Source organism: Sarcophilus harrisii, chromosome 1 (assembly GCF_902635505.1).
Source record: "Sarcophilus harrisii chromosome 1, mSarHar1.11, whole genome shotgun sequence".
Lineage (NCBI taxonomy): Eukaryota > Metazoa > Chordata > Mammalia > Dasyuromorphia > Dasyuridae > Sarcophilus > Sarcophilus harrisii.
Window position 1 is genome coordinate 655,965,244 of NC_045426.1, and position 26,707 is coordinate 655,991,950.

The 26,707-nt window shown below is 37.5% G+C and overlaps 1 protein-coding gene and 7 non-coding genes across 8 annotated transcripts; 4 read left to right on the forward strand and 4 right to left on the reverse strand.

Moving 5' to 3' along the window:
• Positions 1-259: 259 nt before the first annotated feature.
• On the reverse strand, positions 260-333 carry TRNAN-GUU. Its single transcript has one exon. It is a non-coding gene; the product is annotated as a tRNA-Asn (tRNA).
• Positions 334-1,412: 1,079 nt separating this feature from the next.
• Positions 1,413-1,485, reverse strand: TRNAM-CAU. The gene has a single exon. It is a non-coding gene; the product is annotated as a tRNA-Met (tRNA).
• A 1,941-nt stretch (positions 1,486-3,426) lies between these two features.
• TRNAM-CAU lies at positions 3,427-3,499 on the forward strand. Its single transcript has one exon. It is a non-coding gene; the product is annotated as a tRNA-Met (tRNA).
• An 836-nt stretch (positions 3,500-4,335) lies between these two features.
• Positions 4,336-4,409, forward strand: TRNAN-GUU. Its single transcript has one exon. It is a non-coding gene; the product is annotated as a tRNA-Asn (tRNA).
• A 589-nt stretch (positions 4,410-4,998) lies between these two features.
• On the forward strand, positions 4,999-5,071 carry TRNAF-GAA. The gene has a single exon. It is a non-coding gene; the product is annotated as a tRNA-Phe (tRNA).
• A 1,983-nt stretch (positions 5,072-7,054) lies between these two features.
• TRNAF-GAA lies at positions 7,055-7,127 on the forward strand. Its single transcript has one exon. It is a non-coding gene; the product is annotated as a tRNA-Phe (tRNA).
• A 2,110-nt stretch (positions 7,128-9,237) lies between these two features.
• On the reverse strand, positions 9,238-9,309 carry TRNAM-CAU. The gene has a single exon. It is a non-coding gene; the product is annotated as a tRNA-Met (tRNA).
• A 2,083-nt stretch (positions 9,310-11,392) lies between these two features.
• LOC111719184 lies at positions 11,393-22,267 on the reverse strand. Its single transcript, XM_031947865.1, has 5 exons — positions 22,143-22,267; positions 21,294-21,452; positions 15,198-16,967; positions 12,265-12,372; positions 11,393-11,629 (listed from the first exon to the last, which is right to left on the reverse strand). The coding sequence occupies exons 2-5, from the start codon at positions 21,442-21,444 to the stop codon at positions 11,571-11,573; spliced, it is 2,088 nt and encodes a 695-aa protein (XP_031803725.1). The 5' UTR covers positions 21,445-21,452; positions 22,143-22,267; the 3' UTR covers positions 11,393-11,570.
• Positions 22,268-26,707: the final 4,440 nt, after the last annotated feature.

Below are 26,707 nucleotides of genomic sequence, written 5' to 3' on the forward strand. Positions count from 1 at the left end.
AGGCTTATCAGAGGAAAACCTATGCAAAAAGCACAAGAAGGCCAGAGTGAGGAAGATAAAATACAACTGGTATCAATCGAAATGTAATGACAAAATTCCCAGAATATGTTGGGTACTGTGCTTAGATGGAATAAAACAACCTCTTTACCAAAGTCCTCTGCGGTGACGCTTTGCCTGCTCAGTGAACGGCGGGGGAGTTTGTGTGGCTAGGAATGTCTCAGTTTTCAGAAACCCATCATCTGCCCCCCCAAAGGAAAAACGTCCCTGGGTGGGCTCGAACCACCAACCTTTCGGTTAACAGCCGAACGCGCTAACCGATTGCGCCACAGAGACCTTTTCTCTTGCTTTTCCAAGATCACTTTTTCCCTGTATACCGAAAGGGATACATGCTATACCTGTCAGATTTCAAAACAAGTGTTCAGGTAAATTCCGAGAAGCCTGGGAGGCGAAGTAGGGACTTGGGGGAAATATATTGAGTTGTAGAGGTGTTGAATTTAATTGTCTAAAAGACAGTTTGAGAGCCAGATTGGAAGTCAGCATAAAGGTCAGAACAGGATCAGCAGATCTGAAAATCTTCAGCTGGGAGAGAGTAAAATTAGATCTATGAGAGGTGATGAGATCCCCCACCAAGTGAAGTGGCACAGAAGAAAAAGAGTTGAGGGTCAACTCCATTTTCCTTCCTGTTGAAGGAATCTTCTCCGTCCCTAGCAAGTGATTTTACAAATTATTCTGAATCAGTATCAGATATTTCCTTGCCAACCGGGACAGCTTTGGGAGACTTCCAACTTTCCCACCTCTGCTCCCAAGCTTTTTTCCTTTATGTTGCTCCTTAAAAATTCAAGCAGAAAGCGGTTTTCTGAGTCCCAGGGATTTTACGTTCTTCAGTTTCTCTTCAGCCTTCTACAAAAGGAGCAGCTGAAGAAATATTTTTGACCGTGGCTCTTAGATACAGCCCGCAGACGGTTCACTACGCTTAGTGTACAATCCTCTCTGAGAAAGCGCCCACCAGATGGCGCTGCTTCCTCCTTGAATTTGAGTCGTAACTTTTTCTATCTCCTGGGAAATGAAATCTGGATTTAGGGATCCAGAAATATGAGGGCTTGCCATTCTCGTTTTCGCGACTTTCCTGTCTAAATCTCAAGTACAGGTGGAAAAGAGGAGGGAAAGAGAGAGAAGAGGCCCTAACTGTGGTCCCAAACTGTGACTCAGGGTTTCTGTGTCTAAAGGTCCACACTTAAGTTTTTCTGAAGAATTAAAGGGGGAGGGGGATCTTGGGAAATTAATGTCTCTATATTCTGATGTCTAATAAAATTCAGTACCGAGTGCGCTTGGTCATCGCTGTAGTGGGTTGAACTTTCTTCGGCATTTAGAGTTTATCATACTAATCTTTTTATGGGTTCACAAAAACGTACTGCCCTCTCTGAGGCTCGAACTCAGGACCTTCAGATTATGAGACTGACGCGCTGCCTACTGCGCTAAGAAGGCACACGAATAAAAGCTTCTTCACTTAACTTTGGAGGACAAAACTAACTAGTTCTTTTCTGCTATCAGACTTTTAAAAAAAAATCATTCTCAAGTGTTTTACAACCTGCTTTGAACTTGTTATCTGTCTTTCTTACTACGGAAAAGGACTTTGAGTTAATACTCCATTGCTCTAATTATTCTCGTTTACATCCAGTAAAGATCAAACGTATCTGAGAGGCCTTCTCTCAAAATCTCTGGACCTTTGGATCATTCTAGTTAGAACCATCTGAAAGCAAATAGGCTTTGCACTGTGGCTCCAACCCACTTCTCCAAACTTTTTTCACAACCTCCCTTCCGGCTGAATCAGATTCACCCACGCATTTCTTACAGCAGCCTACCCACTCAAACCCACTATCTTCCAGCCTTACAAAGCATTCTCTACACAGTTCTTAAGTGTCCACCTATTTACTTTTTCCAGGTTTCAAAGTTCCCCTCCCTAGACACGGCTAATTCTTTCCGATCTCTTCCAGTTTATTATCTTTTCATCGAAACAAATTTGCATTATACTTATCATTTACGTGCCTTAACTGTCCGTAGAAGTTGTTGAGAGCAGACAGGGACAATCGTTTCTTCTCTTCTTCCGTTTCCACACTGAGGTCTCCCCTTTCATCCAGTGCCATCTCCAGTCGTCTTGATCTATATCTTGCCCCTGGACCCAAATGGCTCTGGAAGGGGAAGTGAGGCAGGGGATCTTGCACAGCCCTCCTACACTTAAATGTCAATTCACTTGCATGTCATGGCATCACCTCCCTGATGTCATGGTCCTCTTGGAGAACGAAGGAACTGAAGAGAAACTAAATCAGCAAGAAAGTTCTTCTCCTCAGGTTTGTCGTTGGTTTTGGTGGTTGTTTGATCTTCGTTCTCGAGAGAACAAAGACCTGGAAGTGAATTGGGATTTAAGTGGGGCTGTGTAAAGTCACTAGCCTCACTCTCTCCTCCAAAGTCATCAGAGGGTCCAATGACAAGATATAGAGTAAGAGGTCTGGAGATGGCCTCGGATGCAGAGGGAGGAGATTTGTGGTACACTTAACTCTCAGAAATAGTCTTTTTCTTTTTTTCCCCTTTCTTTTGTTCTTTATATCTGCTCTGAGCCCAGGATTCCCAGACCTCTTTGTCTTTCTAAGCTGCCCTGAGCTGAAAAGAAGACTCACTGTTACTTTTTCTTGGCATTCCTGATCAGAATTTGGTCTAGTGCATTTTCTAGGTCCTTGTGGAGAAGTGATGAGGGAAGCAGGCAAAAATGTTTCCTTTTCTTCAACATCTTGACTCTACCCCTAAACTTGTTTTTGAAAGAACTAATTTTGCTCCATTATGTATTTATTTTTAACCTTCATTTTCTTGATAACAAGAATTTACTTTTTTTACATGTGTGTTAGTCTGCTTTGTTTTCATTTGATGCTTTTCTAAGGTTTTTTTTTTTTTTTTCCTGAATGCCTAATTCAGATCCTTTCTCATTTTTATGGATAAAACCATTTTGGGATGACTTTCCTGTAAGGATTGCTTTGGAATCATCTCAAATTGTTTGTTATGCTATCAGTCAATCAAGGAAGGTTTTAATTAAAGGAATTAATTATCAAGATCCTACCATATGCCAAGCACTCCACAAGGGATACAAAAGAAGCAAAATATCATGCTTGCCTTCAAGGACCTTACAATCTAATAATTGAGAAAAAAAGCAAACAAATATATGTGTGTATGTAATATAAACATATATGTGTATATATTACATGGGAAATAATGAAGAGAAGGGAGGCACTCTTGTTATTATTATTTTTTTTTTTGCTGAAATCATTTCATTTAGGAGGGTTTTTTGTTTTTGTTTTTTAATTAAAGACTTATCATGTTCAAAATACTTGGCTGATAAATTGTTTTCTCTCAAGAACAAGTGGCTTGGGTATAGCCGCCTTCTTAGCGCAGTAGGCAGCGCGTCAGTCTCATAATCTGAAGGTCCTGAGTTCGAACCTCAGAGAGGGCAGGCGACTTTTTGAAATTTCTCGAACCTCTCCCCCCTCAAGAAAACAAAAAACAAAAAACAAAACGGTAAAACAACAACAACAAAAGAAAAAAAAACAAAGTACGCGTAAACTAAGTTGTTTTTCTGTGTGAGGAAGAAACAACAGACACTCGTAGATATCCCTTCCTATCTTTTCTGGAAGTTGGAATCTGGAGAGAATAATTTTCTACAGACCTGCACATGAAAATTTACTGTAGCACTTCAGAGGGAGAAGTATGTGTGAACGCTTAAATAAACGATTAAAACCTCAGTTTCCAAAGAAAGATGTTTAGAAAATCCTAAGCAAAATCTTGAGTTAAGCTTCTCCTTAAGATTGCTCTTAAGCTGATAAAAAAAACTGGTTCTGTTGTTTCTGGTAGCTACAGGATTTCCAAATTCGGCTAGAGTTCATTCGCAAAGGATCACTGCTAGGTCAAGCTGTTTGGGGCTTCGGAAGCCTTTCTGATTGACTGGTTATTGTGTAACTCCATTATCATACTACCCTATGAAGGAGGAAAGTTCTAACATAGTACAGTTGTTTTAGAGCCCATGTTAACAAGTTTTATCTAGTTTAAAGAGGAGCGTAAAAATAGGAGAAAAAAAGAAGAAGAGTACCCATTGGGGAACTCTGGGTTCTGCCGGGCACACTGATTCAACGACTTTTCTTCTGTCCCTCTTGATTAGTCTTGTGCAAAGCTTTGGAAGAATTGAAAAACAACTTCTGGGTTAACGAATTTGTCTAATCAATACATCTTAGAGGAACAAAGTTTCTTTCCTTTACATCTGTAGGGAACCCTATTCGAATCCCGAGCAAGCTAGTCTCTGTGGCGCAATCGGTTAGCGCGTTCGGCTGTTAACCGAAAGGTTGGTGGTTCGAGCCCACCCAGGGACGGTAGCTAATTTTACAACATGTGATTTTTCAAAAAAAGAATCTTTTACTACTGTATACGGCCAACGTCGGGCCAACGTCGGGCCAATGTCGACCCAATCTATCAAGTGGTTTGTTTAAACGAAGGTTTATGTGAGCAGTCCTGGTTAATTACTTAATTCGTCAGTTAACACACTTGCTTATATCTATAAGTATATGTTTTATCTATCCCTCCAAGTTTTTCCTCCATCTCTTGGTTCCCCTCTGATGCCCCCGTATTCCTTTATCTTTACGTTCCTTTTCCAGAGCTATCAGAGTTCCCACCACAAATGGACCAAGTTAGTGAACTACCTGTCTCACAACTAGTATAAACGAGGTAGACAGATGGGGTCTCAGAAGATCCCAGATGTTTCATTCTTTCTGTTCAGTCAAATGCATAAAATTCTCCTTTTGACACGAAGATGGAACATTTTTCTTTTCTTTCAAAATTAGAGCAAAATAGTGTATTTGGCTATTAGGTTCCATTTTTTTCCTACCAACATTTTTTATAATCTTGAAATTGTGAAACTTTAACTTATAGGAAGGAAAACCAGGGATATAACTTTTCAGTTGGGCCGAAATAGCTCAGTTGGGAGAGCGTTAGACTGAAGATCTAAAGGTCCCTGGTTCGATCCCGGGTTTCGGCAAGAGAGGAGATTTTTGAAAACTTCGTAGGTACTCTATAGTATGTCCTGCTTCGTTATCGCAGTCGAATTTAGTACTCTATAGTATGTCCTGCTAGAGTATGTCCTGCTTTGTTATCACTCTATAGTATGTCCTGCTTCGTTATCGCAGTCGAATTTAGTACTCTATAGTATGTCCTGCTAGAGTATGTCCTGCTTTGTTATCGCAGTCGAATCTTTCTATTCCGCAGATTTTCCAAACGAATTACTTGGTGGCTTTTTTTGTGTCAGAGTGTTCTTTAAATAGGATTTCCATAGAAGGCGAGTTCCCTATTCCATTTTCCAGAGAACTGTCACAGGGCCACGTTTTCCTTGTAACACCCCTTGTGTAGAGTGAAAACGTCCTTTTCTCAAGGAAATCCGTAGCTGGAGGGAGATTTGGCCGGGGGGGAAAGGGATAGATTGATATGTGGAAAAAGTCACACCGGAGGTACTTCAAGTCTTCAGGGAGAAGAAAGCAAGGCTTTCTGAAATCGTCACTCTGGACCTTCCTTTTTCAATTTCCCTTGGGCCAAAAAAGGCAATTACAGATTCCCTTCCAATTGGTCCTCATAGACATCCCCATTCTGGTTTCAGTTCATCCCTTGCTCAAGTGATTGACCCAGGTGTTATTTATGGAGGTCACCCTGCAGATCAGTTCCATTCAATCCTATCCAATCCAACCAATCCATCCCAATCCTACCCAATAACGATTTATCTAGATCACGTAATTCAGGATTGTAGGAATACAATGCCCAAACCAAAAACAATCCCTCAAGACTCATCCATTCTATTGGAGGAGTGGGAAATACAGCACGTAAACAGATACATATATCCATTATTTTTTTCTTTTTAAAAATTAATTTTTTTATTTAACAATCTATTTTTTCTCCTGACCACCTCCCTGCAGAACTTTTACACCAGATGTGAATAGCCAAGAAAAATAAATTCCCATATTGAGCCCATATATTTAAAAATGTCATTCTCTATTTTGAGTTTTTCCCTATCTTTACCAGAAGGTGGGAAATATTCTTGATCATTGCTCCTTTGGTGTCGTGGTTAATCGTTGTGTTAATCAGTGTTCTTAAATCTTTCAAAGAAAGACTTTCCACTTGTTCAGTAGAGCTCCTCTGGAGAATTTCTGGGAAGACACGGGGAAACATCGCACAGTATGAGAATGTCATGGTTGGTTGTGATGTACACTATAAGAGATAATACTTACGTATCTAAGGAAATAAGCTTTGGCCTTTAGTTCTAGCTTTTTGAGGTATTTCTAGATTTGGATTGTCACACAGAATGTTAACTAAGCTACATCATCCCCAAGGGAACATCTGGAGTACTCTATTAAGAGACTTTCAAGAACAGTATTTCTTACATAGGCTTTCCAAGCTTGACCTCATTTTCTCCTCAATTCCATATATATGAGATGGGATAGTTTATCACGGACTGTTGGAAGGAGGTTTTATAGCGAATATATCATCCTTTCGCAGCATTTGACACTAGAGATCCCTGTCTTCCATTTCATTTTGGAATACTTTTCTTTTTGGATTCTTTATGCTGCTCTCCCTTATTCTCCTATAGGCTAGGATGAACATAGTACTTAGTTTCTCAAGAATTCTCAAAAGCTCTAACTTGAAGAGAAGGTGAGATCTTCACTTGACTGCGTTGCAAGTGTAATTTACTTCAGTAGTATTCTGTATATCGATGAAATAACAGGTCTAGTTCAACACAATCAGTGAAATTTCCTGGTGCTTCTTTCACATAGCAGAAGTTGTCCCACTGAAATGCTACTTCATTCACGCTGAAACAGAATTAGAGTGAAGACTTGACAAATTCAGTGTAACCAGAACTGATTCGCAATCAATTATTCGAATCGACAATTTTCCCTGTAGAAACTCTTAGAACTGAAACAATTAAAAACTGTTTACTGTAGAGCAGAATAGTATACCCAAAAATGCTCGCAAATAAGCCGAAATAGCTCAGTTGGGAGAGCGTTAGACTGAAGATCTAAAGGTCCCTGGTTCAATCCCGGGTTTCGGCATTCTTTGCTTTTTTTGTCTGTGACAAATTGCATCTGCTCCCTCTGCTATTTTCTTTTCCCTTCAGCCCCGACTACTTCAACTACTACTCTATTCAGACTTTCTCTTTGACTCTTGCTCCATTTTGGTTGGAACCTGATCCTTTGACTTCGTACTACGTCCTCTTCAAAGCTGAACTGCAATCAGTAAGACCTTCGTTGAAGTCTCGCCTTAAATAAGTCTGTCTGATCGGTTGGAGCAGTTGTATTATAGTATTGTACTCAGTACTATATTCTGAGTTATAACTCAGTATTCTTGGAATATATATTCTCGGACGACTTCTAGAAAGGACTGTACTCTCTAGGTCATTTTGCCTCTACCCCAGAACCAAACGGGGGGAATCTCATAAATAAAACAGAAATATTTTATGTCTAAGGTTTCCCCAAAACTGAGACATATATACATATATGAAGATATGGGCCATCTTTACAGAAGATCTATACAAAATAATAGTTTCAAGACATAGGAACATTTATATTTCCTCCACTATTTAAAACAATGCTTACATAATGAAAAGTGGCCAATGATGAAGTATTTCTTAGAGCAGGGCTTCTTAAACTTTTTCCACTCTTGATTCTTTTTCACCAAGAAATTTTTACAAGACTGAGTGTATGTGTGTGTGTGTGTGTGTGTGTGTGTGTGTATTTAAAATAGGTATGCAAATCCAATGCTTTCGGATAACATATCATAATTTTGTAACCCTCACATTCAATTATATGATTCCATGACCCACAGTTTAAGCTTTGCCTTAGAACACACAATATTCTCTCTCCCCTACTAATACATGTGGAGGCTTAGTAAACCTGATCCTGGAAATATACGATAGGATTTTCCTTCTGTACTTTGGAGAATACATAAATATTCTTTGACTGTTTCTTGTTAACTTTTTGCATAGTGATAACAAACCTTTTAATTGTCTGCTTAGCTGGCATTGAGTGTATATGAAAACTGCTTGATCAAATGAACTCTCTTCACTTAGTGAACTAAGAACTATTTGTGGATCTTCAGGTGAGGGAGGGCCTCTGTCCTCACCATCTGGTCAGAAAAAATGATTTAAAGGTACGTAAGGACTGGTTGAATAACTTTGGAATATAGACCGTATGACATGAGACACTGCAAAGAACTGCCCAGCATGGCAGCTTGCATCAAAGAAGGTGCTGTGTTCTGAGAGAAGCACAATTGTAGTAGCTCAAAAGAAACACGAGATGTGCAAATTTAGAAGTATCTCGAATTCAAATTTTTATATGCACTATTTATGCCTGATTAATGGTATGGCCTTCCATGCTAGCATTTGCCTGATCAACCAGTTGGACACACTGGACCTTAACTTTAACATAATGCTGTCATTTTGTACCTTCCAGTACAAAGGACAACAATCAGCCCATGGTGCCACTGTCTCTTTTGTCTGGGTTTATTTCCACATTCATAGGCAAATGAATATCAGAAATGCAATTGACCAACTCAATCTGTGATGGAACATTCATGTTAAAAACAATAAGAGGATAGTTTCAGTTAAACCCAGGAAGATTTATATGAATTGGAGCAGAGTGAAGTGAGCACGAACAGAAAAATAATTGAAACAACAATAATATTGTAAAGACAAACAAATTAGAAAGAGTTGGAAATTCTGATCAACAAAATGACCAACCACAATTCCAAAGGACTTATGTTGAAAAATGCTGCCTATTTGTAGATAAAGAGATGATGGATTTAAAAATATATATATATTTATGAAGACGTTTATATACCTCTTCTACATAAATTAGAAGTCTTAACAGGTTTTTACTGTATTGGTCTCTAAACTGTAAATAGCTGGAGACACACAAAGCCCACCTAGAGAAAGGTTTTTAAAGATCAAGCAACAATGAATTATTCTCAAAGTGAGGAATGCAGTCTTGAGAACTTACTGCTTTTTGCTACTCCTATGGAAAGTGTTCAGAAAAACACAGAAAATACACCTAGGAGAGTTTTACCGTACCCAGTGCAACAATTCAAGTTTACCAACTAGATAGTACAGATTTCAGAAAGAGAAATTATATCGCCTTGGACATTTTTACAGTAGAAAAAAACTTCTAGCAGAGGATGGTTTCGATCCATCGACCTCTGGGTTATGGGCCCAGCACGCTTCCGCTGCGCCACTCTGCTACACATTAATATCCTTCAAAGTCACTTTTAATCTCTTGTACATTCCTTCCAAGTTTTCTTTATATGGACTTTAAGTGTCTTCACCTTCAGAATTTTCTATTAGACTCACTTTTTTTTTCCCCTCCCCCGTAAAAAAAATGCTTTGGGGGTGAAAGAGTGCAAAAGCAAGGGGAAAAAAAAAGAAAGCCACGGCCTTTTCCTTGGGATTCATTATTATTATTATTTTTTAAAAATAAGCGTCTTTACAATTAAAGTTTCTTCTTTCCGTTTTTTGAAAGTTCTATGACAGTAGCATACTGAAGATTAGCAAACTGGAGGGGGGGAGGGAGAATTGGGGAAACCATGAAAACTCTGAAGGATCTTGAATTATTTTCGCTCTGATTTGTCCACAAATTCTTTTCTCTCTCACGTATCGTCCACATACAAAAAATCACAGCCGTTCCTATGGTTGCTTTTTTTTTAAAAAATCTATCCAAAAAATATGAAAGGGATGAAAAGGCAGTGAAAAATACCGGCAAGTGGAAAATGTAGCTTTGAGAACTGACCGTGGTTCTGAAACTCAGAGTGAGTTAGGCTTATTGGGAAGGAATTCTTAGGGACCATTCTTCAAAGCGAAGCTCTTTGGAGAGCTCATTTTGCAGACATAACCAGATTCGATGCCAGATACCAGATACTTCTCCTAACCCATTTCTCTTCACTTGAGGGCGCTTATTCCTCCTTTCCCTGTCAGTCTTTCCTGAGGTGTTAGTCAAGGGTGAAGCGAGTGTAAATGGACCTTTCTTTGGTTCCAGAGGCTTTTAGTTTTGTCTATTATACTAAAAGTAGCATCCAGTTTTGTTAGGTAAACTATCATGAATGATTCATACATTGTAGATAAACAGAAAAGAAGAGGAAAACACCCCTGCTCTCAAGGAATTGAGGACTAACAAAAACAGCTGGTATAAATAACTCCCTAATTCTGTTTCCATATGAGAGGATTCTTTGGACATCCAAACCCACCATTCAATATTTCATGAGTTCATCATGAAATCCACCAGTCTCAATTTCTAGTAACATGGAGTATATGTCTGCACCAACATTCTCAGCCAGTTTAGACAGGTATAAGGCAATTTCTAAAAAAAAAAAAAAAAAAAAAAAAAAAAAAACCCACCAACTATACAAATGGTTTCTGTTTTCTGTCTTCAAACCACAGCAACACTTGGTCCATGCTTGACAGACATAATAGCAGAACAAGAATTGAATTTGAATTTGGAGTCAGAACACAATTTTACATCCTGGTTTTGCCATTTACTTCCCATGATCTTAAGCAAGTCATTTTACTTTTCTGGGCCTTATTCCCTTGTTTGTAAAATAAGGAGGATGGGCTAGATGTCAGGTTTCTTTTATTACTAGTCTTAGAAACCTAGGACAATGTTGCCAGGCAATCCAACAAAAATAAAAGAACTTTGTCATAAGGTCAAAATGTTATATTTTATATGAATTTTGCTGGTCTTTACCTAAGGGTAGCCTTTCAATGCCTGCCTGCTTATGTAATGATAATTACCCATCTCTCAGGAGATGGGTAGTGGACCTTAAAAAAAAAAATAGAAAATTATAATAGTATTAAAGTCATGTTCCATTACAGCTCACCTAAAACACAAATTGACCAATAATGAATGCCATAGCATCCCAACCCAGGAATCAGATGCCTCCAGTGTCTTAAAAAAAAAAAAAAATAGCAACAGCTTGATAGCCAGTGTTCTGATATAATATGCAAGTAGTGTCTAGTTAAAATGACCATTTACTGGTTATAGAATAAGAACAAAGGAAAAAACACAAATAAATAGTGAGAAAAAGCATTTAAAATATATTATCAGCTTCCTTTACCCCTCCTACTGAAAAAAAAAAAAAAAAAAAAAAAAGAATTCCATTTACTCCTCCCCATCCAAAAGAGATGAATAGGATCCTCAGATGGAAGACACAAAAAATTAAAAGAGAAATACAGGAGCTGATAAATAACCAACTTCATTCTTATTTTCAAATATTTATTCAGTAGCATCCTTCCCCATTTCCCCACCCACCCAAAGAAAAAGTGAGAGCCACACATTTATGCAATTTCTGTTTATTTGTAAATTCACATTCTGAAGGTTTCTCAGAGAGCCAGATTTTGTTCAGTAAATTGTACAGCATTATATAAGAGTATCTTTTCCCTATTATGATTGTACATAAACAGCTATCTCTAACTTAAATCAAAGTAAAAGTAGGCAGGTTCCATGCACTTGTCACCAGTTGTCCCTAGCAGGAACATATTTTCTGTAGCTAGATTTCTTTGATCCATATCCTATAAAGAATCAAACAAATTAAAAGTCTTTATTTATGTGGTAGAAAAGAAAAAAATTTATTAATGTCAGACCAATGTTAAATTGTTACTTAGCTATCACCTATCATATAATTTTAAAACTTTTAAAAATTGGTTTTATGGCTCTACATGCCCAGATTTTTTTTCTTGCATACTTATTTTCTTTCCTCCTACTCCCATTCCCAATCAGGGATTTTATTCCCTATATTAGTATGAACATTTGTTAACAGGAAGCTTCCTCAGGTAATTGGGGATCATAGTAGAAGATAAGATATTCCCAACAATCCACTTTTAAGTTGGATCTTTGAACATGTCTTCCATATGGAGAAAGATGCATCAGGTTCCTAGGTCTGCTTATAACATACAGTAGCCTACATTTTTAAAATTATATACAGGCAAAAAACATGTAAGTGCCAATTTTATCTTAAGAAACATAAGACGAGTTCTATTTTTACACTTGCTCATTCCATTAAACACCTTCCCACTGACAATTCCTCACACAGTTTTAATCCTCAGCTTTTTATAGAAATTGTATTTAGATGGGGGCTCAGAACTAATTCAAAGACCAACCTCTTACATCCCACCAGATTTGTTATCTACACAAATTACATACCCACCTCTGTGTATGCTATATCTTGGTACTGTCCATACTTCTACAGTTTCTGCTTCCGGTCTTATATCCTTGCATTTACGAAGTATCTTTCTTTTTAGCCTGTCCAATTTAACTGAAGGAAGGAGTCACATATTAAACCTCTGTGTCATTTGGCTAACTATGAAAATAGAACATCAATACATTTCTAAGCTATTAGGTAGTTAGGTGGACCAGTGGATAGAACATTGGGACTGAAGTTAGGAAAACCTGACTTCACATTTAGCCTAAGACATTTAAAAAGCTCTGTGACCCTGAACAATCCAATTATCCTTGATTTGCCTCGGTTGTCTAAAATGGGGATAAATGCAAAGCTTTCATTTTGCTAACTTTTAAAAAGTGGTAACAATAATTGTATCAAACCCAGCATTTATTCAGTCCTGACTATATGCCAAGCGTTATGCTAAACTCTGAGAATTCAAAGAAAGACAAAAACTGCTAAGGAGCTTATGGTGTAGTGGTACAAAAAAAAAAAGAAAAGAAAATTATTTTTCAGTTCTCATTAAAATAAAAATTAGGTTGAGTGGAAAAGTTTTCCTTTGGTACTAGATTCTTTCCCCACAATACTCTTATTATATGGTTTATAAGGATGGAGGGTGGGGGGGAATGGATGGAATCAGGTCAACTAGAATTTTGATTTATCTGTTCAAAGGGAATATGATGAAAACAATCCAATTTAACCCCAAACAAATCCAAAATAATCACTGTGAGCCCTTAGGGCTAGCCCCAGTTCTACTTAAGTGTGACACTGGACAAATATTTAAAGTCTGAGCTTTACTTTCTTTACATTTTAGGTGGAGTTAACTTTTTCTAATAAATTCTGATGGATCCCAGAGAAAAGAATGAGATTATACCTAAATTGCACTGTAAGTATCAAATGCTATATCAATGTCATTACATATCTGGTATGGATATTTTCTCTTGAAAATTAACATCTTTAACCAGTTTGAATTTCTAAGACAAAAATAAAAAGCTATAATAATAGATAACGAGGCATACTTTAATTTAAAAAAAAACTGCAGATGAGAAGCAGAAGAAATAGTTAAATAGTATTCTGATGATTTGTACTATGTGAGTCTGGTGTTTAACAAGATTATTCAGAAACAAGATCATTCAAATATCCTCAGACATTCAAACACTCTCAAAACTCTGTCAGTACTACAAGACTACAAAAATATTCCCACACCACAATAACACAGTTGTCACATGAACTAAAGGGGTCATAAACTTGTAACTGGTAAGACCCCTAAGTATCATTTAATTGCAACCTCAATTTTTAAGATGAACAAATCCAGGCTTAATAAAAAATAAAAAAAAATTTTAAAAAGGAAGATGCTTGTACTAAATCACAAAGCTAGAAAGTGGCAAAACTGAATTTTAATTCAGCTCTCCCAACTTAAATCCAGGGTTCTTTCCACTAGGCCAGGAGAGGGCAAAAACTGTCATAGGTTGTGAACTAAGAATAATGTCTATATTAACACATACACACAAACATATACAAACATATACATACACACATGTGTGTGGGTGATTGTGTATATTTGTATATATATATATATATATATATATACATACACACACACTCCTAAATTCTATGCACAGTCTTAAATATGTCTACTAATCATATTTTCTTCTTAGTCTAGCATGTTTTCTAATTTACCTTATTCTTTCAAAATTTAACTCATCTTTCAATTCTCACCTACCTCAATTCTCCTTCTCTTACCACTCCAAAACATGTTAATCTCTCCCGTATATGGCGAATTTATAACCTGATTCTACTACCCAACTGAATTGGACACTTCTAGAGGACAGAGATACTTATCTTCTCTTCTTGCCATATACTTTCTTAGATGGTGACAGAAAGTCTTAGGAAGCTTGTTGGTTGCATTCCTAAATGACAGGTAGAGCCATACCTAGGACAGGGCCATTAAGATTTCATCTCAGGATGAGACAATTTAGAGGGTACCACAATTAAACATATGTATTCCAGAATAACAGATAAGGGGAACAGGAATTCAGATACTAGGTAAGGGGAGAGGCAACAGACTACAGACTTTTCACATCTTTCTTTTTGCTTGTTTAGGAGTTTCTGCTTATACACAGTTCCTCAAATTATTCACCTCTCTTGTCCTGTTCCCAGACTTCTTTCCTCCCTTCCTTTCCAAATAGACCAACTTCTTTTCTACCCTCCTTCCATAAACAATTTCTCTGTAACAAGGTTCAGATATAAGAGTAGACCTGGAAGGAGAATGATAATTCCAGATGCTTCTTTTCTTCCCAGAGGTTGTAAGGGAAAGAACCCAAAGTTTCTCTAATGAAACCTAACATCATAGAATTAAAACTAAAAAGGACCTTGGAGAGGTCATCTAGTCTAGCTCCCTCCTTTTAGAGATGAGAAACTGGAAGTCCAGAAATGGCAAATGATATGTACAAATTATAATAGAAATACACATTAAAAAAAAGCAAGAGGTGAGATTTGAACACCAGGTTCAGGTTCTTTCTACTGCACTAACTAAAATCCAAATCTCATGGGTTTGATTAAGTATCTTCAACTGACATTCTATTCCCTATACTTCTCAATTTTTCTCTCAAATGTATTTGTGATTACTTCACAAACTTCCTAGGATAAATTAAAAATTGTTTTGAGAATCCTACTTAGGACCACTTACTACAAGCAGAGATTAATCTGAGTTTTAAAACTACTAGTTATAGTTCTGTCCATAAGCTAGTTGAAAGGCTCAAAAAAAAAAAAAAAAAAAACTTTTAATTTTTTTAAGTTTAAGATGTTATGTATTTTCACTTTCAATTCCTCACTCTTTAACATCACCATCATTCAAAAGTAATTCTAGGTATTCCCAATCAAACATTTTGAAAATAGTTCCAAGTTTCTATGGGGCTTACCTTTTCTCTTGACCACCATTCGTTTTTTCAGAAGCTTGCCACAAGCAGTTTCATAGTAGTCTTTGTCCTTAAGCTTACGAAGGAAGGCAGTATTTTCATAGGCACCAGTTTTTGTTCTGACTTTGTTTTTTACAGGCCAAACAATTAGCTGGGACAATGTGGTAGTACAAGGTGGCTTCCAGATTACCTCTTGACCAATCTCTTGGTAAAAGCCCCTATTAGAAGGGGTCAAATCTTCCTGTGGGTCAACTGCTTCAAAAATATATTCAACCTCATTTAAATTTTTGTCATAACCAACATCTTCATCTTCTATTCCCCACAATTCTTCAGAATCAGGATCAGAGAGACACTCTTTTTTCTTGAGCAAACAGGTTTTCTGGGTGGGATAGTTAGGTAGAACTTCCTGCTCCCTCCCTCTTTTAATAGGTCCTTTAATCTTTCCACTTGGGTTCTCTTCAGTATCATGGACAACTACATCATCAGTTTCACCTACCATCATGACTGCTCCCTCTTTCTCATTATAATGATCAGCCTGGATCTTAGCCTCCTGTTCAGTGCCCTCTCTGCTTTTGAGATATGTGTTCTTCTCAAGTACAAAGTCAGTTATAGGCACATTATTCAGGGAAGACACTTCATTTCTAGAAGATGGGTATGTGGAGCTAACACTTAAACTCTTCCTCTGAGGCAAGGAATGGAGACTGGCATCAATCTTCTCAAAGCGAGCCAGCCAGGTGGGAGAGGACACAAACCTGCCTGATTCATTGCTCCAAAAACCATCTCCTAACTTGGTCTGTCCATTGTGTCTATTTGGGGTGGGGGCCTCTTGACTCAGGCCATTAATGGTCTCTCTGTTAGAACAAACTGATCTTGCTTGCTGGTTCAGTTCTTGAGTAGACCCATTTGGTGTCCTCAACACTGACAGACTTGGACTTGCCATTGAAGGGACTTTTTTACCTGATCTGTTAAGCTCATCAGATTGCCAGGGAGTTGCTGTATCTAGGGCTACTGAACATTTTTGAGTGGCTACACTCTCCTTATTTTTATCTAAATTTCCTTCCAGCTTGGGCCCTGACATCTTGACTTCTTTATCCTGTACAGCTTCAAGATACTGTTTATCTTCTGAATAGTCTACAGTTGGCATTTTTTCTTCTTTATGAGGGGCATATAGAACCCCCACTCTTTCACAGGAGCTCACTGAAAATAAATCACATTGTACTATGTTCTGTGGTACTGCTTGGCCATGTGTCAAATCATAAAGAGGGATGGTTTCTTTAAAGGATTTCCAGAGCTGTATTGCAGGAGAACCATCTCCATATTCTATTCTTACCTCTTCCTTTTCAAGGGCATAGCTTCCTGGAGAGATGCTTCTGTATGCTGTATTTTTAGGAGGGCTTTTACTATGAACCTCTCTCTCTTGCACAAAGGAGGACAAAACTGCAGCTTTTTTTCCAGAGGCGACATTAGTCACTCTACCTGTAAAGCTACCTACATTGCAACCATTAGCATCAGACTTTGAATCTTGCTGCTTTTTGGATTTGTTTTCAAGCTGGGGGAGATCAGTCTGGGTCTCTTTGGTTTCTGTTTTTTTTGAAGGGTTGCTGTAATGATAGAAATGTGCAGCATGCTGGAACATAGGAAATGAAGACTGAGGATGAAAATAGGGTCTTCTGTTCACTCTGGTAGGTACAGGAGCTTGTGGCAAGAAAAAGCCAGGGTACTCATGTAGAGCAACTGAATAATATGGAATGTATGGATTTCCATTTCTGAATCCTAGGGAAGAAACAAAAGAATGTGAATTTCTACAGTGAGTTCTTAGTCTTAACCTAAATTAAATCTGATGATAACCATGGTTCTCTTACATCTGATCAGATTTATAGACTTGGTAGATTAAAGGAAAGGGATATATTTTCTCTGGGTTTTTTAATTTTATCACAGTAAATCTACTCATTGACTAGGAACACATGGCCTATGTCATTGTTGTCAAGTTGTTCTCATCACATTCAAGTCTGCGACCTCATTTGAGGTTTTCCTAGCAAAAATACTGAAGTTGTTTGCCACTTCCTTCTCTAATTCATTTTACGGAGGAGGAAACTGAGACAAACCAGGTTAAGTACTTGCCTAAGATCACATAGCCAATAAGTGTCTGAGGCTAGATTTGAATTCAGGTAAATGTGTCTTCCCGAGGTCAAGCCTGGCACTCTATCCATATTTGGACTATACCTAATACTTATTATTATTATAAGTAATAATACTTATAAGAATACTTAACTTAGAATTATTATTATCTGTTTAAAAATGACTGTAAGATTATAATTAGCAATAATTTAGTAAGAGAAAAGGAGGGTGAATGTCCTTTAGAGTTAGGGACTGGTTTAGATCTAAATGATTCAAGTTCTGAACACCTCCCTTTTCCACATCCAGGCTCAACAGAGAATCAAAAGAAGTTGTAATGAAAAGTTGACCATACATGGACCCACACATAAAACCGTATACCAAGATAAGATCAAAATGGATCCATGATTTAGGCATAAAGAACGAGATTATAAATAAATTAGAGGAACATAGGATAGTTTCTCAGACTTGTGGAAGAGGAAGAAATTTGTCACCAAAGATGAACTAGAGACCATTATTGATCACAAAATAGAAAATTTTGATTATATCAAATTAAAAAGCCTTTGTACAAACAAAACTAATGCAAACAAGATTAGAAGGGAAGCAACAAACTGGGAAAACATCTTCACAGTTAAAGGTTCTGACAATGGCCTCATTTCCAAAATATATAGCGAATTGACTCTAATTCACAAGAAATCAAGCCATTATCCAATTGATAAATGGTCAAAGGATATAAACAGACAATTTTCAGATGACGAAATTGAAACTATTTCCAATCATATGAAAGAGTGTTCCAAATCACTGTTGATCAGAGAAATGCAAATTAAGACAACTGAGATACCACTACACACCTGTCAGATTGGCTAAGATGACAGGAAAAAATAATGATGAATGTTGGAGGGGATGGGGGAAAACTGCGGCACTGATCCATTGTTGGTGGAGTTGTGAATGAATCCAACCATTCTGGAGAGCAGTCTGGAATTATGCCCAAAAAGTTATCAAACTATGCATACCCTTTGATCCAGCAGTGCTACTAGTGGGTTTATACCCCAAAGAGATACTAAAGAAGGGAAAGGGACCTGTATGTGCCAAAATGTTTGTGGCAGCCCTGTTTGTAGTGACTAGAAACTGGAAAGTGAATGGATGCCCATCAATTGGAGGATGGTTGGGTAAATTGTGGTATATGAATGTTATGGAATATTATTGTTCTATAAGAAATGACCAGCAGGATGAAAACAGAGAGGCATGGAGAGAATTACATGAACTGATGCCGAGTGAAATGAGCCGAACCAGGAGATCATTATATACCTCAACAACGATACTGTATGACAATGTATTCTGATGGAAGTGGATTTCTTTGACAAAGAGATCTAACTCAGTTTCAATTGATCAATGGTGGACAGAAGCAGCTACACCCAAAGAAAGAACACTGGGAAATGAATGTAAACTGTTTGCATTCTTATTTTTCTTCCCGGGTTATTCCTACTTTCTGAATCCAATACTCTCTGTGCAACAAGAGAACAGTTCGGTTCTGCACACATATATTGTATCTAGGATATACTGTGACATATTTAACATGCCTAGGACTGCTTGCCATCTAGGCGAGAGGGTGAAGGGAGAAAGGGGGAAAAAAAAAAATCAGAACAGAAGTGAATGCAAGGGATAATGTTGTTAAAAAAAAAAAAATTACCCTGGCATGGGTTCTGTTAATAAAAAGTTATTTAAAAAAAAAAAAGAAAAAAAAAAAGAAACATTATGTGGCTCTCTGCTGCCTAATTGTTGGCAGAGAAGGTAGATTCCAGGGTTGTTTTTCTTATTTTAAATTTCTTCTATTTTATTTATTTATTTGCTAGAAAAAATAAAATATGGAGGGATTGTAATTTATAATGTGGAAGGAATAAAGACTCTGGTAAAAAAAAAAAAAAAAAAAAAAGTTGACCATGTTAACAGATGATTGTCCCTTATACAACAGCCAAGAGAAAGGTCCCTAACTAAGAATTCTTAGACTTGGAGGAAAATTTGGTTGATGGATCTATGATGGATCTCTCCCCCATTTCCTCCTCCTCATAAATTAAAAGAATTATTTTCTAATACTCTTCAGAAAAGGAGACCTTACTAGGACTGAAATGATATTAAGTTACAAGGCAAATTATGTAGATAATTTTCTGGAAAGGAAATTCTGGTCCAAAGTGTGTAGACTAGGTATATGATCATTATTCATAAAATCGAACTCAATTTTGTCGAAGAGAATTACAATTGCCACTCTAGTGATTAATACTATATTGTAATTGTCATATGAAACACTAACATCTTTTTTTTTTTTTTTAAAACAAACTCTCTTAAGCAAAAGCTATTCAGGAATGTGTGGGAAATGAATAAGCACTTAAATTTAAAAATTATAAATTATAAGAGGTACTTCCTGATGGTTCTAAAATTCTATGAGTGGGTCAAATTAGATGATTAGAACTAGAAGGGACCTTAAAGTCATCTATCTTAATTTCTCATCCAGGAATCCTCTTTCCAACAGGTACCTATTTATGTTCTTGAATGTTTGCAGGGACCAGGAAGTTAACACCTCTGAGGTATTTTGAACTTAAAAAAAAAAAAATACTTTTGATAGTTACCCTTATTGGGTCACATGTTTCTTCCCTAAGACTGTTGCTCATTGGCTCAGGTTCTGCCTTTTAAAAAGATGCAGAAAAATTAGGTTTTCCCCCAATCATGATAATACTTTAAATATTTGAAGATTATTACTAATTAGTAATTTTGTTACTCTGTCCTTAATCTTTTCTTTTCCAGAGTAAAGATTTTCTCAGCAACTTCAACTTAGCCTTAGATATTTCTTCATGCATTCTGGTCACTTTCTAGTTTACCAGGATCTCTCCAATAATATAGTAATAATGACTGAATATATTTTGCCTATGCTTTGGCCAGCATAGAATATAATGGAACCATCATCCTCATTGCTCTGAGTATTATACTTCTATTTCTTTAACCAAAGTTTATAATAGTTGTTATGGCCATTATGTCACATTATGGGCAGTGGACCACTCTAATTTTCCTGCTTCTTAACCAAGCCACACTCTCTATATAATTGTTAAATAAGATATCTCTCTGTATATTTGTATAGTAAAATGTAACCTCAGTACTTATAAAATTTAAACCCGTCCCATGGATGTATCTATCAGTTTGAAACCCGTCCCATGGATGTATCAAATTTAAACTTCTTAGATTTCTGTGTAGCTTTTTTTTCCCTTTAAAATGAGGCATTTTGCTCATTAAAAAAAAAAAAAAAAAAAAAAAAAAAGAACTTTTCTACTTTAAAGGGAGGAACAACCAAGTACAGCTGCCAGAAATGTTAATGAACTCTCAAAAAGCATGGGATCAGCTGGGTATGAAAGCCCTCTCTCTGTAATGCTATCAGGGAAAATAAACAGACATCTAGGTTTTATTTTATGAAGTTTTTTTCCCTAAATAGTACCATGGCAAGGCTAAAGATACTCCCTTCTTGTAGCGGTGCCCTAAGGGCTAGCTAAGAGTCTAAAGGCCAATACTATCCTACTTAACTCCTTAGCTTTCACTCCACTATCTCTCTGGAATCATTGCCATCTGGTGTTCCAAGTCCAAAGAAACCTTAAATGCAATTTTCTCTTTTAAAAATGCTTCTAAACTACTTTCTTTGTATGAAGACCTATCTCTATTGAAATTTTCCTCTTAACATCATCAGTAAGCAAAACAAAACAGCAAAAGAGGTACACAGATCAGGAACTTTAGCTTTCTATTGGATGGAAACTCTAGATGGAATAAATCAGAATATTCTTAAGATGGGTTGTTATCAAAGTTAGCCATCACAGTCTTTCTGATTTAGAAGAGGCAGGAGGAAAAGGAGGGGCAATGATAGATAACTGTTTGTTCATTGAAACGTTTTAAAAATATGCACTTCACAAAGCTGATTTGTAGGTTTGCAGTCATCATTTGTCTTACCTGTTGCTGACACACAATAAGGACTATAGGCAGGATTTAGGTACCACGGATTTGGCAATGGGGGTTGTGCTGTGGGTTGAGCATAGAAAAAAGGTCTTGCATTGTTGCCTTCAGAACGTGAACCAGTTCCTGAAGCTGGTGAAGCATTCATTTTCTGGACTAAAACACATTTATGTCATTATTGGGACCAATATTTTGGTGTTTATTACTTTGAGGAGCTATCTCCTCCCCAAGAATGAACTCAATTTCCTTCTGTCTTTACTTGCTGATCTGTCCCCAGTACCATCTCCAATTGGGACTATACATGTTTCCCTCCAACCTCTAGGCTTTATTTCAACCAGAAGATAATTAAGACTTCAGTCCCTGGGGTCATAGCATACTAACTTTACCATTCATTCCCCAGCCCCATCTTTTTCTTCCCCTACACTCACTTCAGGGAGTTTTATAATTCCCAATGTCAAAGGAAACAGTGTCCAACCCACTGACCTCTGAAGGTGGGCACTAAAGAGGCTGAGGAAGAGCCTGCTGCTCTTGGCCCTACCAATGATTGCCTCAAGGAGCACATGTGAGGAGAGTGGAAGGGCACCAACCCCTTCACCTTCCAACAAACTGGTCAAAGCCAAGAATATACCTCACTCAAACTGGCCGAAGGGAGAGAGCAAGGGAAAAATCCAGGCAACCCAGGCTTTGACCAATACTATCCCACTCCTCTGAGTCCAGATTGCATCTGGGAAGCCCTCAAGAGGCACTGTCCCGAGACACTCCCTCCACCCCCCACTCCAAACACAATTCTTGTTACCGAGACCTCCAAAAGGGGGCTGAAGGGAGGGCAGTTTTCTTCCGACTTACCTTAGGATGGAGAGGAGAACGAGAAGGCAGGTCAGCGTAGAGCTGAGCTCAGCACTCAGCCAGCTGTTCTAGCTGCCCCACTCCTCCCCTAACTCCTCCCTCTTGCCATCCAAGTGTCCTCAGCCCCTTCTTCTTGAGTGCCTCTGGGGGCGGGACCAACGCGCCTCAGGTGCAGCTGCCCAGAGAAGCAATCACTGGAGGAAAGTTCCTGGCTTGCAAGCTCCCTGAGGTCTGGGGGAGAGAAGGCTTCTTTTTCGGTTCTGGTCTTCACGTTGTCTGGCACAGCGCTGCGCACGTAGTAGGGGGATAATAAATGGTTGTGAAATCTAACTAGAGTGTTTTGGGTGCGTTCGTGATATGTTGTGGGGTAATGTGCAAAGGAAGATGAGTACCTTGAGGTTGACTGGTTTCAGCTGTGGAACATTTAGGCAGGTTCTCCTGACTTCCTGAGTGAAGCGATGACTATGTCTGGGTTGAATGGAGAGGAAGGCATTCTCTGGGAATCCTTCTAGCATCAAAACGTCTGTGGAGTGGAAGAAATCTTAGGCTTCTTGAGTTAAACTTCCTATCCTGCTCTGGCATTTTCTCTACATTATCCCTGATAACCTTTCTTGGCGTTCCATACACATACGTATGTACACAGACAGAAACACACATATATGAATATATATGAACACAAAGAGAGATGTTATGTTAACATTTTATTTCCAAACAACTGCAATTTTTAGATGATCCTTTGAGGATCCCCCTCAAAAAAAGCTTTCTGTCTGAAGTTTTCTACAAAAATAATCTTTCTTCTATACCATAGTATCTAGGTCTAGCTGAAAGATAGTTAATTTCAGAACCAGAAAGACCTCGTTTCAAATCCTTCCAATGATACATTCTAAAAATGAAAGCCATTCATATTCAACTTGAAGATTCTTAATCGTTGTCTGTTTTTTCTTTCTTTCCTTCCCTTCCTTCCTTTTTTCTCTTCCTCACTTTCTCCCTCCTTCCTTCCTTCAAATCAGGATTAAGTGATTTCCCACAACACAGCCATTAAAAATCTGAGGCCGAATTCCTGACTTGAGGGCTAGTTCTCCTTATTAGTTTTCTATTCTCTCTTCTCTCCTCCCTTTTTCCTTTTCTAGCTTCATTCCCAGTATCTTATGTGATAATGGGGATCACAGGAACTCAAAGATCATCTAGTTGACTCTGATGTATGTTTCTTTGTCTCCCTTTTCTAATCTGTGGACCTACCAAAAAAAAAGTATTCTAAACACTTTGAAAAGAGGGATCATTTAGCCCTTTACAGGGTTTGAAGATGTTTCATCAAAACCAATGGAATTAAAGAGCAGCTGGCCAATGATTAGCCAAGCAAGGATAAGTCACACCTCTGGTGATTGTAGAAAATAAAATATATTTGTAAAATTTTGTTTCCACAATGGAAAAACTCTAAATTAATTTGGACTAGTTACAACATTGAGCTAAATTTAGTTAGGTTCCATGATAAGAAAAGAATGTCTTAAATCAACAGGAATCCTGGATAAGGAAAACTAAAGAATGTCTTAAGTCCAACTCTAAAGTATATACCTCTCAGATTGGCTAAAATGACGGGAAAAGATAATGGTGAACATTTGAGGGGATGTGGGAAAACTGGAACACTGATACATTGTTGGTGGAATTGTGAACTGATCATTGGATTATGAAAGGCAATTTGGAACTATGCCCAAAGGGCTATCAAACTGCATACCCTTTGATCCAGCAGTGTCTCTATGTCCCAAAGAGATCATAAAAAAGGGAAAAGAAACCACATGTGTAAAAATGTTTTAGCAGCCATGTTGTAGTGGCAAGAAACTGGAAACTAAGTGGGTGACTATCAGTTGGAAAATGGCTGAATAAGTTATGCTATATAAATGTTATGAAATATTATTGTTCTACAAGAAATGATCAGCAGGATAATTTCAGAGAGGCCTCGAGAGACTTACATGAACTGATGCTGAGTGAAGTGAGTAGAATCAGGAGAATATTGCACACCAGCAATAGCAAGACCATATGATGATCAATTCTGACATGGCTCTCTTCAACAGCAAGGTGATACAGGCCACTTCCAATGGTCTTGTGATGAAGAGAGTCATCTATACCCAGAGAGAAGACTTCGGGGCTGAGTGTGAAAATCACAACATAGTATTTTCACTTTTTGTTGTTGTTTGCTTGCATTTTGTTTTCTTTATCATGTTTTTCCATTTTGATCTGATTTTTCTTGTGCAATATGATAATTGTATAAATATGTATAGAAGAATTGTATGGTTTGGCATATATTGGATTACTTGCTGTCTAGGGGAAGGTATGGGGGTAAAAGAAGGAAAAAAATTTAGAACACAAGGTTTTGCAAGGATGAATGCTGAAAATTATCTATGTATATATTTTTAAAATAAAGTATTTTAATTAAAAACCTCTCTTGAAGCTTTAATTTAAAAAAAGAATGTCTTAAGTCAACTGATATAACTGCAAGCATTAGTTGACTATAAATGACCTGGGTTCATGTCCCAGACAAACTAAATTTTCAATTGAGCATACTTAATAATAAGTCTCATCTACATGAACTTTTCCTCTCTTGAAGAGGAACCTTGCACCATTTCTGATTATGGGGCAAGGGGAGAGGGAGAACATGGAGACACATCAAGGGATATATATAGTGGGAGTGTAATGAAGTATAAACTTCTGAAGAGTCTACTCCAATAGAAACTCTGAGAAAGATGAGTTAGGGAAGAATTAGAAGATGAACTTGCTGGTTCTGGTATCTGTGAAGTGTGCGTATGCTCATTTGGAGCTTCATACCTCCTCCCTGAAGGAACATATTAAAAGTTTAAACTGTTTCACTCATCCTTAGTCTGTTAATTCACTGCACCCTTTTTGGGGATTTAGGATATTGTTTTTTTAACATGATCCTTCAAAAAGAGAACATTTGAACATGTGTGTCTGGAGGAAAAGGGGGGTTGGGTAATTTCCACATTCAAAGATAAAAACTGAGTGAATATTTTGGACTCTGAGTTTGGGAGAGCTGTGCCCCTCAGGCCATGGCACAGTCAATACTAAAGAAGAAGCAGTCACAAACCTCTCAGGAGGCTAACACTTCAGATGGTATTACTTTATTTGATTTAATACAACACTTTCCTCCTCCTAAATCATTTCCTTAAGTCTCCCTCCTGATGCTTTAGGGACATCACAAGTACTTTGTTGTTAATGACATTTTTAATTTACTCTAATTCAGGATTGGTCACTGATGATCCTGGAATGTATGTTTCTCTCTTTTTTTTTTTTCACTTGGGCATAAAGAAGCAGGTACACAGACCTCAAACCAGAATGGTTCCTTAAGCACAAATGGAGAGTGAAAACAGGCCCATATTCATTCCAAATAGAGAAGGCACTAATTAGAATTTCTAAACATTTTATAATGCCCCATTAATTCCTCTAACCTTGCAATAATCCTGGATGAGAGTCTGACTCATATTTCATTGTTTCCTCAGGTGCCAGGGTATTGCTACAAGTGGATATTTTCATTGGCAGGAACCACACCCTTTGGGATATGACTAAAGAATGTGTTACTAGTCTGCCTGAATTTTACTGCCCCACAAATTCAGGGCGTTGGTATTTATTCAACAAATAACATCCCTTATACTTTCTATGCTTTTCTTGGGATGTTTCCTTCAGAATTCTCTGTCAGATTATGGGAAACAGCTACTGGTACATGGTGACTGGCATATTCTTGGATTCAGCTGCAATTTGTGGGCAAATTGTCCTCTGATACAGTCAGGATCTCAGGGTAGGAGGATGAGGTTAAATCCAGGCTAAATTCCAAATAGAATGCTAGTAGAGTTTGCCAACAGGATTTCTAAACTATCTGTAATTTCTCAGAGATCCTAAGAACTTTGTGTGTTCTTACTGAATATGAGAATTTTCACTTTTTTTTCTCTAGAAGCTGTGTCTTCCTGCATAAAGGCATCAGAAGACCTTTTTCTTTTATCTCAAGACCTTTTCAGTCTTCATATTGATAGTCTGAGTGCTCTGTTAAAGATACATATAGAATAAAATCATTAAGTTCAGCGGTATCCCTGATGAGAAAGTATAGGATGGCACATCTGGGACTATACTTATGAAAATATGAATTGTAGATATCAAACAATCCATGTTCAATTCAGAAAGGGACATTTGGTTTAAGAAGAACATATATACATCTCCTGAGAAATATTTGATTGTTTTAATGGTGAGACTATACAGGTGACTTTGGGTAACATGTATGGCACAGGGAAATATAGTACCTTTTCCAGTGTTAAATTTGATCATTGCCAAGAAGAAATTTGTCCTTATGTTTCTCTCCATATGTCTTCATTTCAGGATGCTCTTTACACCTTCATTCTTCTGTTTTCTTTTTTCTCATTTGCTATCTTCTACCTTCTTACTGATTTTCTTCAATTATGGAAAGCTATCACACTTTTATTATTAGTCATATCTATGGAATTATAGAATGTCAGGGTTGGAAGTGACCTCAGAAGTCATTAACCAAACCCATTTTATAGCAGAAA

Excerpts from the sequence above, each read along its gene's own strand:
- LOC111719184 (XM_031947865.1), bottom strand. The coding sequence starts at position 21,444 with ATGAATGCTTCACCAGCTTCAGGAACTGGTTCACGTTCTGAAGGCAAC. Across the intron at positions 16,968-21,293 it reads TTATTGTGTGTCAGCAACAG|GATTCAGAAATGGAAATCCA; the intron begins GTAAGACAAATG and ends TTTCTTCCCTAG. Across the intron at positions 11,630-12,264 it reads AAGATATAGCATACACAGAG|GATATGGATCAAAGAAATCT; the intron begins GTGGGTATGTAA and ends GATTCTTTATAG.